We start from the raw sequence: 13936 nt of genomic DNA, 5'->3' as shown, positions 1-13936 counted from the left end.
TTTTTCGTCTGGGTGGCTGTAACGAAGCCAGATCTCCTACTGGAGCAAAAGACGTGCTGAGCTAGCTAGGTACAGGGAAACCCCGCTTCCTTCACCATCCAGCATACCAATGGCACAAAAGGTGCTGTATTTCTCAAGCCCGTCACCCGTCAGCGGGTTCGGGGGCAATCTATTGTCGAACTTTTTCCACCGACCAGAATTCTCTCGCGCATCACTACATCTGCCGACGCAGTCCACAATCTCCAGTAACCAAGTTGTAGCTCGTAGTCGACTGTCGCGGCGGCAGGGAAAAACCTCGGGAAGGAATCAGAGGCCGACGGTGCGGCTTGCCTTCAAAGGAGAAAAACCCATCGCAATCGGCGTCGTTGATCGGGAGGATGTCGCTACCGATGCCATGGGCATCGTCCTCCGATATCTAAGGCGTTCTGGTTCTGAGGTGCCGCCATTAGATCCGACAAAGGTGTTGTCAGAGAAGGCGAACTCTCCAAAATTCCTTCTCTGAAAACTGCTGTTAGGGAGCCGATAGCATCCCCGCAGTTTTGTGTGGTCGCGTGGCCTGCAGAAAATCCCGCTCCTAACACGGCACTAACAGTGCGTGCCAAGAAAGAATTTTTACAGGGGAGAGTTGCCAATCGCCAAGTCAAGAGTGCAAATTTGGCTGTATAGGGTAGGGTAGTGGACTTGAGATGGAGCATTACATTTATCAATCATCGTGAAATGATAGTCATCTAATATTATCAACATATGTATCTAAACAACTTAGGGGCGTCCTTAATGTAGGTAGATTCTGTTGCGTTCTTAGAGCTGACTGTCATGTTCTTGATAACTCGCCTTTCTGTATGTTCTTTCATGACCTGAATTTATAAGCTTCCAAAACTCAACACCACGTTCCCATGAGCTATCTTCCCAAATATCAGTCCCACCATCACTTCTCCATCTTCTCATATCTTTAGGCCTAGTAGTCTCCCAATTGACTTCATCGCCCTTAACAAATGCCGCAAAACCCTCATTCCAATCCTTCAACCACTCTTTCTCTTGGACGCTCAGACCCCCTTCGTATCCGCACCCCCATAACCAGATGGGAACGTCAGTGAGATGCGTAACACCCCACTCGGCAGGAATCTTCTCTGCTACGCAGTCAAGTCTTCTCTCAAATCGATAGCGGAAAACATCTTTACCAGCTTCGAGGCCCCCTGCGAATAAGGCGTTATGGAAGCCCCGTTGAAGATAGTGAACTTGGATATTGGCGTAGATGCGCCCGAAGAAGTCCTCCCAGCTTGCGTACTCTGTTGGTAATTTCTGAGAGGGTCCACAGTAGTGGTCCATGATCTTCTTTGTAACTTCTGGTGCGAATTCCGCTGAGAAGCGTTGATACACGGCGGAATAAGACTCTTGAGGGGTGCGCCAGCGACGATACATGGTATGCTCACTCTCGCACTCGCCATTAATCAGAGTGATACCACGGTCCTTCATTTTCCTGGCAAATTCCCCATTGTTTATTCTGTCAATGAGGTCAGCTGGATAGAAAGCATTGTCTGCCAAGACACGGAACTCTGATATTCTCATCCCGTTTTGAACCTGGACGAGTTGATGATGATGAACAGCTCGTAGACTGGTCAGTTTCTCCTCATCTGAAAGAGCCAAATTGATGCCGAGCCTCGTCAGTAATTCGTCGAACTGTGGCTGCTGATCCTGCAAACCCTTGGGCCTAACACCTGTGCTGTTGGAAAACATCGCGACTCGTCTTATGATTGCCTTTTCTTCAGGAACACGGAATAGCTCATGGGCTAGTTGTTGAAAACTCGAGTATGCGCCGGCGGAGTAACCGGCGACTGTGATGTTTGCAGGATCACCGCCAAAGAAGGATATGTTCTCGTGCGTCCATTCTAGAGCCATTCTCTGATCCCATAGGCCATAATTTCCTGTAGCTTCTCCATTAGAGCTCGCTTCGGCGGCTAATTCCCTGCTCGCGAGGAATCCAAACACATTGAGCCTATATGATGGCAGGACCATGATTGCCCGGAATGCAGATTCGCTTAGAAATGACACCAGGTCTTCCGGCTTTGTGTTGCTTGTACCGACTTGAAGGAAACCCCCATGAATATAGAAACATACTGGCCAACCATCTTTGGGAGGAGGGCCAGCAGGTACCCAGATGTTGAGTTGCAGGCAATCTTCGTTGACGATAGAAGGGTGAGGCGTATTGCTACTTGGAGGCTGGGGGCAGATTCTCGTGTCATCTGTGAACTTCCCTGGCTCGGTTGCTGTGCCGTATCGGTAATGCTTGGGGAGCCGCCGGGGGACACGGAAGCGCCACTGTCCATTCGGGGGCAGAGCGTAAGGAAGACCGCCAAAGTAGTGTACGGCTGGAGAACCATGAGAAGTGATGGTTAAACCTTCGATATGTCCCAATGACCCTGCATTGAAGATATAGCTCTCTCGGATGTAGTTGTCAACCATGGTGATCAAAGTGGAACGCAATATCGCAAGGATAAAATTGCATGCACGATTGACGGACTATAATCTCAGCTATCTAATTATTGTTGGGGTTTCACTGTTACTTCGAACAACAAATCGACCAGTTAATACCCTCGTTTGTTCGCAGGCGGATAAGATGCCGGGTCTGTCGGAACTACTTTTAGAGGCCGATCTTGCATATCCGATCTCCCGCGTTAGCTAATTTCACGTCAGAGGAATCACAAGTTGGCATTTGGCAAAATGACCCGCTCGGTCCCCGCTGATTCCCCGATCGCGCTCCTCAACGTTTGGGGGAGAGTCTCTTAGCCTCGAGTTAAAGCAATTGAAAAGACGTCGCAGAGTCTGTCTCAGCATGTTCACGAGAGATCCTCATCTTATCTAATTTGTCGACAATGACTATCAGTCTCCATCGTTCAGCCTTTTTTGAGGCTATCCTCAAGCATGAGGGGTCTTCGGTCGCTGTAGTGGAGAATGAATCTGGCGTAAGCTTCTCTTACAGTTCATTGCTTAATAGCGTTGCGCATGCCAAAGAGCAGCTACTGGCCCTGACGGGGAAATGCGATACTAGTATTTCTGGCGAGAGAATCGCTTTCATGGTAGAAAGTGGCTATGAATATGTTGGTATGTCTCTAAACTCTAACCTCGCCACCACGGTATCATGTATCCAGGACTAACCCGACGACTACTACTGTAGTGACACTGTTGGCCATCCTTGCTTGCAACGCAATTGCTGTGCCACTGGCCCCTTCTTTCCCTGCGCCTGAACTAAGATACATCATCAACAACAGCGAGGCCCTCGTTCTCATCTCTTCAGCCAAGTATGCTTCCAAAGCCGAGGAAGTACTCACGGAAGGCTTGGACAGCATCCCCTTGTTCTACCAACTCGATGGAACGCGAAACATTTCTACGATTGAGGAAGAAGTCAAGTTGCGTGACTTCTCAGATGAACCTCGCGGCGGCATGATGCTTTTCACCTCCGGAACAACTGCACGACCCAAAGGTGTCGTTCTGTCTCAGACAAATCTCACAGCTCAAGCAAAGTGTCTTCTGGAAGCATGGAAATATGCCCCCAGCGATAGACTCTTGCATGTCTTGCCACTTCATCACATCCACGGCACCGTCAACGCTCTTCTCACACCGCTGCTGGCAGGTAGCAGCATTGAGTTCATGTATCCTTTCAACGTGAACTCTGTATGGACAAGGCTGGCTGCACCATTCTTACCAGCTGAACAAGCAAATGGCCACTCTCAAAACCACGTTGGGAAGACCAATGGTGTTCAGAAAGACGAGACAAAAACGCCCGTCACTTTCTTCACCGCCGTCCCCACGATCTGGTCACGAATGCTGAAAGCCCACGAATCTTTATCACACGACATGCAAGCGGCCGGCAAAATAGCCGTATCTCCAAAGCATCTACGACTTAACATCTCCGGCTCAGCAGCTCTTCCGAAGCCAATCCGCGATGGCTGGATGCAGCTCACGGGCGGAAACGTACTTCTCGAGCGCTACGGAATGACTGAAGTCGGAATGGCGCTTTCTTGTGGTCTTGAGACTGCCGACCGTGTTGACGGTTCTGTGGGCTGGCCACTGCCATCTGTCGAAGCTCGACTCATGGAAACTGACGACGAAACCGGACTTCAAAGGATTATTGAACATGGTGCCGAGATCGATAGTCATTCTGGAAAGGAGCGTATTGGAGAGATTCAACTTCGTGGACCCACTGTCTTCAATGGATATTGGCGCAACCCCGAGGCCACTGCGAAGGAGTTTACTACCGATGGATGGTTCAAGACAGGCGACATCGCCATTCGACGGAGGGTCACAGAATCTGGTGTTGGAAAATCAGGCTCCTGGGCAAAAGGACCAGCGTATTTTATCCAAGGCCGTCGCAGCGAGATATCATCAAGACAGGCGGCGAGAAAGTCTCAGCCCTCGAAGTCGAACGAGAGATCCTTGCCCTCCCCGAAATCGACGAGTGTGCGGTCGTTGGTCTGCCGTCTGAAGCGTGGGGTCAGAAAGTCGCAGCTGTTGTTGTTGTCAGCAACAAGACTGGTGAATCGATGAGTCTGCAGAGTTTGAGGAATGCGTTGAAGCCGAGGATCACGGCGTATAAGATTCCGCAGGATATGGAGATTGTTGAGGTTTTGCCACGGAATGCTATGGGGAAGGTTAATAAGAAGGAATTAGTAAAGAGTGTTTTTGGAGAGGCTGAGAGGATTAGGAGAAGGAGTATTGATCTTCAAACAAAGCGGCCTGTTATGAATGGGCAACGCGGTTAAATTGTATTCATTGGGAACATGTTTTGAATCAAATTAGTAATATTCAGCCTTCTATATACATGAATGTTTATCCACGTCAAGCCCCAGTAACCTGACTTGACCTAAGTTTAAGCCAGGAAGAAACGGCACGGAAGCGTCTCATGACAGATGATGTAGAGGCAATCGGTTTAGAAAAAAGATGGACGGATACACGAGGCTGGTAGCGGAGCACGCTCCAAGATAGTCAAGGTATGGACATAGTATCTATCTTTCTATAACAATGTGTGAATCTGCTGAGCTGCGCCCAAGACCTTTTCTTCTTCAAACCTCCGCCCGATAATCTGCAACCCAACGCAACGTCCATCCATCGCCACAGGATCATATAATTGTTGATTCCAAGCATCCGTCTCATTTCGAGGAATGTGATCCCAGAAATACCTATCATCCCCATCCTTAGACGCACTTCCGGCTGGGAAGACCAAGGCAGTGTAATCTAGAAAGTTGAAGATCTTGGTGTAACCAGTCCAGCGACATGAGCCGTGGGGGACCGCTGTGTGAGGCATGGTAGGAACCAGTAGTACGTCAACTGAGCGCCCAGAGGTTGATCGCTTGCTGTCCCACATGTCGTGATAAGCCTGTTGAGTAGCGACCTTTCGCTTGTTGAGTTGCCAGTATTCAAAGGCGGAGATTGGTTTACCGCGGTTGACGAAGGCTTCGATTTGAGGAATGAATGGTTCACCGCCTGCTGCCACAGCTCTTCGGATATCTTCACCTCCGTCGGCAGCATAGTAGCCATCCTGTTCCAAGTCAGGTACCGTCCATACTTTGCAACATAGCTTCACTTACCATGATATCTATGATGCTAGAATTCAAGCTCGAATCCCACTCTATCACCTCGTGGCCAGCAGCCTCCAGCTTTGCCACCAGGTTTCTGAATACCCGCTCTACAGGTGGATGAACCTTTACCATGCCATCATCTAGCATTGATCCAATGACAAGTCGCCTTGTCACAAAGTTTTGGAAAAGATCCTCCCTCCAGGGAAGTGGCGGTAGCTGCGGGTCCATCGTCCACGGTTCAGCCTGAATCGCGAGCTTGGTCACGAGCTTAAGAGAGTTCAAAGTCTTCGCCATCGGCCCGACAGCTGATGGAATGTGCTGTTGCCCCTCGAGTGTTACCTCAACGCCGCGATAGGATAAGCGACCACTCTAGAGCTTGTTAGAATGTCTTCCTAGAACGAGATGATCAAGTCTACTTACACTCGGCTTCAAACCCCAAAGACCATTCATGTGACACGGTATCCGGATAGAGCCGCCGATATCTGTTCCCCAACCGATCATAGAGCCTCCCGTTGCTAACATAGCTGCTTCTCCACCAGAAGATCCTCCGGGGGTGAGTTTTGGATCACCTGGATGAGTCGTGAGCCCCCAGAGAGGGTTGTCAGTCTCACACCACTAGCAGCCACGTCAGATGGTAAGATCTATACAGTCGCACATCACGTACCATGATACTCTGGGGAAGATTCGTTTTTGCGATTATGACAGCCCCAAGTTTCTTTAACGTTTGTATGAGTAGTGCATCGTTCTCCGCTGGTGCAAATGCCTTTCCGATGTAGCCCAACGTCGAGTCCAAACCCGTGATGTTAAACTGATCTTTTACTGTGACTGGAACACCGTGGAGTGGACCTAATAGCTGGCCGTGCTCTTGTTGAAACCCATCAAGCTTTCTAGCTTGCTCAAGAGCATCATCAAAGCATATTTCTGTCAGGCAATTGGTCTGTTGATGTTAGACAGACTCGTGGCAGAGTTACAGGAAGTGGGTACCTGTTTCTGCGCTTCGCAGGCTCTAAAGTGACGGTTAGCATAAAGAATTTTGTAACTGTGATCTCGACTTCCCTTCTGATGTAAGCATGGATCACTTTAACAGCTGAGACTTTTCCATCTCTTAGGAGGCTTGTCAAAACCTCAACATCGACCGTTTCGGAGGAGATTCGATCAAATGTAGAGTTTGTGTGTGCTTTCGAGTGTTTGTCAATTTGCGCGTCTCGAATCGCTCGTTTTTTTGTAACGATTTCTGTCCAGGGTTCGTGCACCTTGGTTATATATTTGCTTGAAGTCATCTTGAAATGATTGCAATTGTTCCTCTTACCTCTGGAAATACCAATGCATTTACCTCTCGGCCCTTTCACTTACTACCGTCTCGGTGGCCCAGTCTGGAGATGCGGGTGCAGGTCTTGGTGTCACTCGCGGAGATAGCGGAATAGAGCCGGCTCACCCGAAACGTATCAATACGCCTCGTCTAAAGCATACCAGTGTACCATTTGTTAATTTGCACAGTCTCGCAACCCTTGACTTATTCAGGACCGAGTCACGCACTGACTTGGAAGAAAGCGGAGGGTGCGACGCCCGGGGAAAGACCCGGGGTTGCTTTTTCTCACACTCCCCTCCGCAACTTTGACCCCATTTCTCCATTCTGTTGCATCTTATCTCAATGACCTAATTCTGGGGCAAAAGCTCCGAGAGCCGATGCCGGTCTTGCCCCGCGATCATTTGTCCACCCAACTTGAGAGAGCTCGTGCTTGGTTAGAGACTAAGGACGTAGATGACGATATTCATATACCAGTTCGCCGAACCACTGCAAACTTGTTGCTCACGACAAGATATCACGACATCACACGGCTATAGTCAGTTACCCCAAGATTGAAATCAGAACGCAATGGCAAAGCCTTCTCGCAATGAAATCCATGTCGCCATCATTGGTAAGCCTCCCGCGAATATCCCATCCATTAGATAGGCTAACTCGACAGGTGCCGGCATTGGTGGCCTCGCTTTGGCCATGGCTCTGCACAAAAAGGGCATTTCTTTCACGCTATATGAGGATGCAAAGGAATATTCGGCAGTAGGGTAAGTTGTTAGCAGTGGGTTCCATTGGATTATCGCTAATGATAAGCCAGTGCTGGTATTGGATTCGCCCCTAATGGCATGCGGACGATGGACCTTATTGAGCCTGGTTTCCGACCTCTTTACGAGGCCATTTGCGTAGGAAATAAGGGTGAGAAAGCACAAGATATCTTCTTCGAGGGTATGCTACTTGAAGAGGGTCTTGGTAAGTCACGAAATCTCTTCTAAAGCTGAACCTCTTGCGCTGACTGAACAAGGTCGCGATAAGCCATGGTATGGCCATTCTGGATGGGGCCACCCTGACTACATCCGCAAATCTGTAAGTACCTTTGACAGAAATAACACGAAAGTCTGTGCTAATGCACTTTAGGCCCACCGAAAGACACTCCTCGATATCATGACCAGTTTCATCCCCATCGAGAACGTCAAGTTCAATAAACGTCTCACAAATACCGAGCAGCGACCCGACGGTGTCACTTTATCATTCCTAGATGGGACAACAGCCGAGTGCTCTGTTCTTGCTGGTGCAGATGGCATCAAGAGTACAGTCAGAGCCCATGTTCTTGAACAATATCCCAGTCAGATCGCGCCTGTGTATGCCGGTGCTTACTGCTATCGTGCCGTCATTCCAATGTCGGAAGCGTACGAGATTCTCGGTGATCTAACCGACGTTGCCAAGTTCTACTTCGGACCCAAGCGCAGCGCTGTTACCTATCGCATTACAGGAGGTGATGTGAGTTGACCATTCTCTGACTTGTTGTGACATCGCTAACCATTGCTTGCCTTAGGAGTTCAACTATCTCTTGTGCGTCGCCGATTCCCCTGATGGTTGGAAGCTCAAGGGTGCTGTTACAGAGACCATCTCCCACGAAGCCATGATGGCCGACTTCGAGGGCCCAGGCGTTGACGATCGCTTCCGACAACTCCTCGCCAAAGCCAAACCCGTCAAATGGGGTTTCTTTCACCATTTCCGCACAGCATCATACTACCGAGATCGGGTAGCTCTAGTCGGCGACAGTGCCCACGCCTCGCTACCTTTCCAAGCCGCCGGAGCAGCCCAAGGCCTAGAAGACGCCCTGGTCCTCTCCAACGTTCTTGCAGAAGTTGCCAAGATTCCTGATCGTGGTGCAGAGCTGGCACCCTTTATCCAAGCAGGACTTTCGGCCTACGATTCCGTGAGACGTCCTCGTGCACAGAAGCAATTGGAGCAAGCCGCTGAAGTTGGCCGTATGATTTTCTTTCAACATGAAGAGGCTGGCGATGATATGGGTAAGATTCTGCCTAGGCTGCAGCAGGGAAGGTTCAATTGGTTGTGGTTTCATGATATGAACGATGATGCACAGGAGGCTGTTAAGAGGATGCAGAAGGAAATTAGTGTAGGTGGGCCTTCTGTTGCTAGGATATGATGTATGTTATTTTAGTGAGGGATACTGTTTGCTAGAGCAAGACAACAGAGACCTTTGTGCTTTCGATCAATCATGACAATGTGTGGTTCAATCCAAATGTTCTTTAAGGCGCAAATGTAAATGAATTACTATTAAGATAAGCTGGCTTAAAATCAAAGTTCCAACAACTTGGGAGACCTGAGACTGTTCTGGTACATTACCAGGAAAGTTCCTGCTCCAATGAGAGCAACTGAATGACTTAGATACCTGTACGTGATGGCGATTTAATTTTGGCGACAGTCTCAGCTGGCAACACTGACAGTTTATGTCATGGACAAGATACATATCATAGTCGCCATGGGGAATAGCACAAAATTCAACTTTTTATTTCATCGTGCTAAGCTAGAGGCTTATCTCATGTATTGAAACTCAATGATCAGAAAAAGGTCTGAATTCATGATGGCAGAATGACACAGGTGGACTGTTCCACTTTGGCGAGTTCTCTTCCTTGTCATACTGCACCACCGGTCCAAGAACGCGTAAGTCAAACCCAAAGACAGAATCCGAGAAGTGAACATAGTACTTTTCATCCTTGATGAGATCGCTGTTCTTCCCCCAAGCGTCCAAGATGGAATAGTACAGAGGTGCAACATGTACATCGCTCGACCAAGTTGGGAACTGATACTTGTCGTTGATCTTCTGAACTACCTCCCTTTGATACAGGCGAACCTCAGGATCCAGAGTCGCCATATTGTAAGCTGTAAGTGAGGCATGGCCATGATATGATCCTCCAAACTTGGCTCGATCTCGAATACCACACATGATGGTCAGGGCAGTTAGGATACCTGTAGACATGTCTGAGATGGGCAGACTGGGCAGGACACCTTGACCTTTTGGACAGCCAAACGACTGGCCCATGACATATGAGCTCCCAGCTGCGGCATCAGCAACCTGCTGCCACCCCGGTCGCTCTGCATAGTAACCATCAGGACCATAACAGTTCTCATCCACGTAGATGACTCCCTTTCCTCGTTTATTTGCCAGTTCAAGGGCAGCCTCAAGACCAAAGCCTCTTCGGGCCAATGATCCCAAGCGGTAGCCTTGCAAGATGACATCGGCTTGCTCGAAGAGTTGCATCAACCTCTTATGGTCAGTCGGATCTTCGAGATCAAGGTCAATGGTTGTCTTGCCAGCCATCAGGGAAGAGGGCTGAGCTGGCGTGTAATCCTTGAGCTTGGACGAATTGACGCGAATGACCTCGGCGCCCAGAGATGCGAGGGCGGCGCCGGCAGCTGCGCCAGCTATGATGCGAGTCAACTCGACAACTTTGATACCAGCAAGTGGTCTTTTGTCCTTGAGCACGGGAAAAGAAACAGGCGGGAGGGCTGCACACTGGGCCTGTTGTTTGTAATTGACCAGAGGATGTCGTGAGAGAGACTTGCCCATCTCCGTTTGACGCCATTCTTCAGGAGAGTAGACAATTGACCCTGAAAGACCCTTCTCCACCATGAGCTGCTCAATTTCCCGGGCGCGATACGTACGAACTCGCTCCTGAATGAGCTCATACGCAGCATCGTTGGTACGAATCTCAGTATCGAGATTCTTACTGATACCAATAAGGGCCAGCATCTTCCACGAATCAAGCGAGCCGTGAAGTTGGAACCATACGCCTTCATCAGCAGTCTCATAGATAGCCGTTGTACGGTACACAAGCGGCGAATTAGAAGCACGGTCCCTATCCCACTGAGGTACAGTCGGCAACTTGATGACCTCTGGGCCTGTGACGCCGTCGACATTGACAAGTGCTGCGGTAGCGGGGTAGAGGCCTGCATGGTTGACATCGATGTTTGTTTGGTTGCGGGTGGTGATGCCGCGAAGGTGAAGGATCTCGAGACCGACTATACCGACCATTGCATGTAGGACTGCTGTTACGGCTTGAGACTTTATGGGTCCTGGGATACAGGGAAGATCATCGCCGTGGAAGTTGACTCCGCTTAGGAGAGATTCATCTTTGGTGAAACCGGGTGTTCTTGCAGCAAAGAGGCGTAGTAGTCTTTGACACTCAGCAGGAAGTGGAAGGAATTCCGTGTCGACAGTGGTTCCTGCACCGTAGGTCTCTCTGGAAGTATTGGTGGTCATTATGGTGAGGGTGAGTTGAAGTGGATGGTCTAGTGGATCTCTAGCGGGTCACAGTCTAGCTCAGGTTATGCTTCGAAGTACGGCCACCTTTGTCGCTCCAGCTAATTTCTCAGCAGAACAGCTGTACTTCAATTGATGGATAACGTGATTGTGCAATCCGGCCTTTACGGGTGCTCAGGCTCCAAAATGCCGTTCATCGCTTTTCTCGGCCGTGGTCGGTCCGTAAATTTGAAGTCCGGCATCGCCTCCCCGGATTTGCCCCGGCTTAGACACCGAAATGAATTGGTGCAATGGATACAATGGATTGTGAGTTCGAGTGGTGAGTAAAGAGGAGAGTGATTAACAGGTAATAAATTCACATTATTGATAGAACTATAATAATCTTGTCCGCTTCCTGAGCAATCACTAACAACTCGTTAATTCTGGACATTCGAAATGGCACAAGAGATACGTACTGTAGCGATTGTTGGCTGTGGCGTGATTGGCATGGGATGGGCAGTTCTTTTCCTCTCAATGGGCTTGAAGGTTATCATCTCTGATCCCGCTGAAGGAGCCGAAGATGCCCTCAAGGGATATTTCGAGCAGTCACGGTCTTACATGGAAGGATATGGAGACTATGATAAGCTTATCTCCAACTACGAATTTGTTCATGATATCGTGCCACGGCTAGGTGAGGCCGACTTCATCCAGGAGGTGAATATCTTATCCATGGTGCATATTTATATCAAGAATGATCATTACGCTAACTGTTCTCGTACAGAATGGACCTGAGAGGCTAGATTTCAAAAGAGACCTTATTGAGATGTTAGATCAGCACGCTCGACCCGGTGTTGTGATAGCTTCGTCTTCGTCAGGTCTGCCATCTTCGCAATTTATCCAGCAATGCAAGCAGGATCCTACCCGCATACTCATCGGCCATCCCTTCAACCCCCCTCATCTTATTCCCCTAGTCGAAGTAGTCCCGCATCCCGACACAAGCAGCCAATCTGTTAACACAGCATTGTTGTTCTACAAATCTGTTGGGAAAAGGCCCATCCTTCTTCATCACGAAGTGCCAGGCTTCGTATCAAACCGTCTTCAAGCCGCTATCAGCAATGAAGCATACAGTCTCATCAGCAGGGGAATTGTCTCCGGGGAAGATCTTGATGCAGCTGTTACATCTGGGCCTGGACTTCGCTGGGCTCTCACGGGACCAATTGCTACAAATGCCCTAGGTGGTGGAGGTGGACCTGGCGGTTTTGCAAAGCGGATGGAAAGGCTTGGACCAGCGATTCGAAGTTGGGAAGATGATATTTTGAAGCACAGGTTCGATTGGAGTCCGGAGAGGATGTTGGAGCTTCAGAAGGCTGTGAATAAGAGCTTGGGTGCTGTCAAATGGGACAAAATGGTGGAAGAGCGAGACTTGGTACTACTCCAACTCCTGGACGCGAAAAGGAACACAACTTCTATGGGTGGAAGCACATAGAGGTCTATCTATATAGCATATCTATATGTGTCAGATTATAGATTCTTAGACATGCCCAAGAGAGCTGATGTCAAGACGTCCCAGATAAATGTGGAAGGAGAAAGGCCAGTCACCTCGTACCGTGTCATGTAGCGCTACGGGCTGTCTGCACATTTTTTATCCGACGTACGAGGCTCATAATGATGATTACAGTGAACTAACATATCTTGTTCATTGAGATTGTCTCAATTCACCTTGCCAAGATCGCAGGTTCCATGAGGTTGCCTTAGCATATTTACTTCTTATCCATCCAAAAATCGAACCAGTCAACAAAGCTCTTGAAACTCGCCTCTTTAGCCCACTTCTCATAGGGATCAGTCAACCGGGCTCGCGACTTGGTTGCAATGTCAGTACACTTTTGGTCTCTAGCTTATGAAAGAAACTTACAGCAAAACCATGTCCAACATTGGCAAAAACTTGCATGTTGAATTGCTTGTTGTTCTCCGTCAATATCTCAATCGTCCTGCTTCTCTGTGCGGGCTCGAACAGTTTATCAGTACTCGGTACCGAGAAGGATATGGGTTCTTAAATCAGTTAGCTTATCTGCAAAAAGATTTGGTATCTACTCGCCTTGGACGTAAAAGACATCGCTTTCTTTCAAGAACGAAGGGTGGGCGATGGCGCCGACTTTACAAATGCCATTCGCAGACAGTTGCTGGCAAACGAATCGTGCTCCCCAACTGTTTCATTTTAAGCAAGTGAAATGGAAACTCATATTATGATGGACTCATACCAGTAGCCAACGCAAGCAAATTTTACGTCCTCACTTGTGCCATACTGAGCCTTGACAGCCTTGACCCATCTGGCAGCAGCCTCCTCAGACGCCTTGAGATGCTTGTTCTTCCATGACTCAAAGTCAAAGTTTGGGTCACTTAACGGTGTCAAGGAGTGCTTTGTAACAGGATCCTACAACGGTCAGTCCGATGCACCTCGCAAAGAAAAATTCAACTGTTACACCAAGGAAGTAATCGACACCGAGAGTAAGGTAACCGCACTCGGCGAAAGCATCCATCATGAGGAAGCTGTTGATATGCAGCCCGAATGCATCAGGAAAGAAAAGAAGAACATTTCCATTAGACCTGTTGGGATGAGGTTTGGCCACGTAAGTGTCAATGCCGTCAATCTGGATCGTAGAGCCAGTAGCTTCTCCGGAATGAAAAGCGCCTTTGAGACAGCAGAGGTCTGCTGGCTTCGCGAGTACGTTATCCATTGTCGTAGGTACTCTTTGCTGTACCATTCGACTAGATTCTGCAATAAGTCTAACATGGCTGTGA

General features: G+C 48.9%; 7 protein-coding genes across 7 annotated transcripts; 3 read left to right on the top strand and 4 right to left on the bottom strand.

Annotated features, from left to right (window-relative positions):
- Positions 1-752: 752 nt before the first annotated feature.
- FOXG_21883 (uncharacterized protein) lies at positions 753-2556 on the bottom strand. The gene has a single exon (XM_018402257.1). The coding sequence runs from the start codon at positions 2458-2460 to the stop codon at positions 799-801; it is 1662 nt and encodes a 553-aa protein (XP_018255254.1). The 5' UTR covers positions 2461-2556; the 3' UTR covers positions 753-798.
- Positions 2557-2726: 170 nt separating this feature from the next.
- FOXG_15314 (uncharacterized protein) lies at positions 2727-4843 on the top strand. Its single transcript, XM_018395402.1, has 2 exons — positions 2727-3099; positions 3173-4843. The coding sequence occupies exons 1-2, from the start codon at positions 2871-2873 to the stop codon at positions 4540-4542; spliced, it is 1599 nt and encodes a 532-aa protein (XP_018255253.1). The 5' UTR covers positions 2727-2870; the 3' UTR covers positions 4543-4843.
- A 144-nt stretch (positions 4844-4987) lies between these two features.
- Positions 4988-6675, bottom strand: FOXG_15313 (uncharacterized protein; the record flags this gene model as incomplete). Its single annotated transcript, XM_018395401.1, has 6 exons — positions 4988-5533; positions 5583-5942; positions 5994-6188; positions 6238-6510; positions 6558-6579; positions 6653-6675. The coding sequence occupies 6 exons, from the start codon at positions 6673-6675 to the stop codon at positions 5009-5011; spliced, it is 1398 nt and encodes a 465-aa protein (XP_018255252.1). The 3' UTR covers positions 4988-5008.
- Positions 6676-7449: 774 nt separating this feature from the next.
- On the top strand, positions 7450-9040 carry FOXG_15312 (salicylate hydroxylase; the record flags this gene model as incomplete). Its single annotated transcript, XM_018395400.1, has 6 exons — positions 7450-7492; positions 7541-7637; positions 7688-7839; positions 7892-7953; positions 8005-8367; positions 8423-9040. 6 exons carry the CDS (start codon positions 7450-7452, stop codon positions 9038-9040), a joined length of 1335 nt encoding a protein of 444 aa, XP_018255251.1.
- Positions 9041-9448: 408 nt separating this feature from the next.
- On the bottom strand, positions 9449-11158 carry FOXG_15311 (uncharacterized protein; the record flags this gene model as incomplete). Its single annotated transcript, XM_018395399.1, has 1 exon — positions 9449-11158. The coding sequence occupies one exon, from the start codon at positions 11156-11158 to the stop codon at positions 9449-9451; it is 1710 nt and encodes a 569-aa protein (XP_018255250.1).
- A 435-nt stretch (positions 11159-11593) lies between these two features.
- On the top strand, positions 11594-12623 carry FOXG_15310 (3-hydroxyacyl-CoA dehydrogenase; the record flags this gene model as incomplete). The annotated part of the gene is made up of 2 exons (XM_018395398.1): positions 11594-11851; positions 11919-12623. The coding sequence occupies 2 exons, from the start codon at positions 11594-11596 to the stop codon at positions 12621-12623; spliced, it is 963 nt and encodes a 320-aa protein (XP_018255249.1).
- A 274-nt stretch (positions 12624-12897) lies between these two features.
- FOXG_15309 (uncharacterized protein) lies at positions 12898-13872 on the bottom strand (the record flags this gene model as incomplete). Its single annotated transcript, XM_018395397.1, has 5 exons — positions 12898-12996; positions 13050-13186; positions 13233-13342; positions 13396-13568; positions 13618-13872. The coding sequence occupies 5 exons, from the start codon at positions 13870-13872 to the stop codon at positions 12898-12900; spliced, it is 774 nt and encodes a 257-aa protein (XP_018255248.1).
- Between the last annotated feature and the right edge of the window lie 64 nt (positions 13873-13936).

Source organism: Fusarium oxysporum, chromosome 5, assembly GCF_000149955.1.
Source record: "Fusarium oxysporum f. sp. lycopersici 4287 chromosome 5, whole genome shotgun sequence".
Lineage (NCBI taxonomy): Eukaryota > Fungi > Ascomycota > Sordariomycetes > Hypocreales > Nectriaceae > Fusarium > Fusarium oxysporum.
This window is presented reverse-complemented; position numbering and strand designations above follow the sequence as displayed.

Excerpts from the sequence above, each read along its gene's own strand:
- FOXG_21883 (XM_018402257.1), bottom strand. The coding sequence starts at position 2,460 with ATGGTTGACAACTACATCCGAGAGAGCTATATCTTCAATGCAGGGTCA.
- FOXG_15314 (XM_018395402.1), top strand. The coding sequence starts at position 2,871 with ATGACTATCAGTCTCCATCGTTCAGCCTTTTTTGAGGCTATCCTCAAG. Across the intron at positions 3,100-3,172 it reads AAGTGGCTATGAATATGTTG|TGACACTGTTGGCCATCCTT; the intron begins GTATGTCTCTAA and ends CTACTACTGTAG.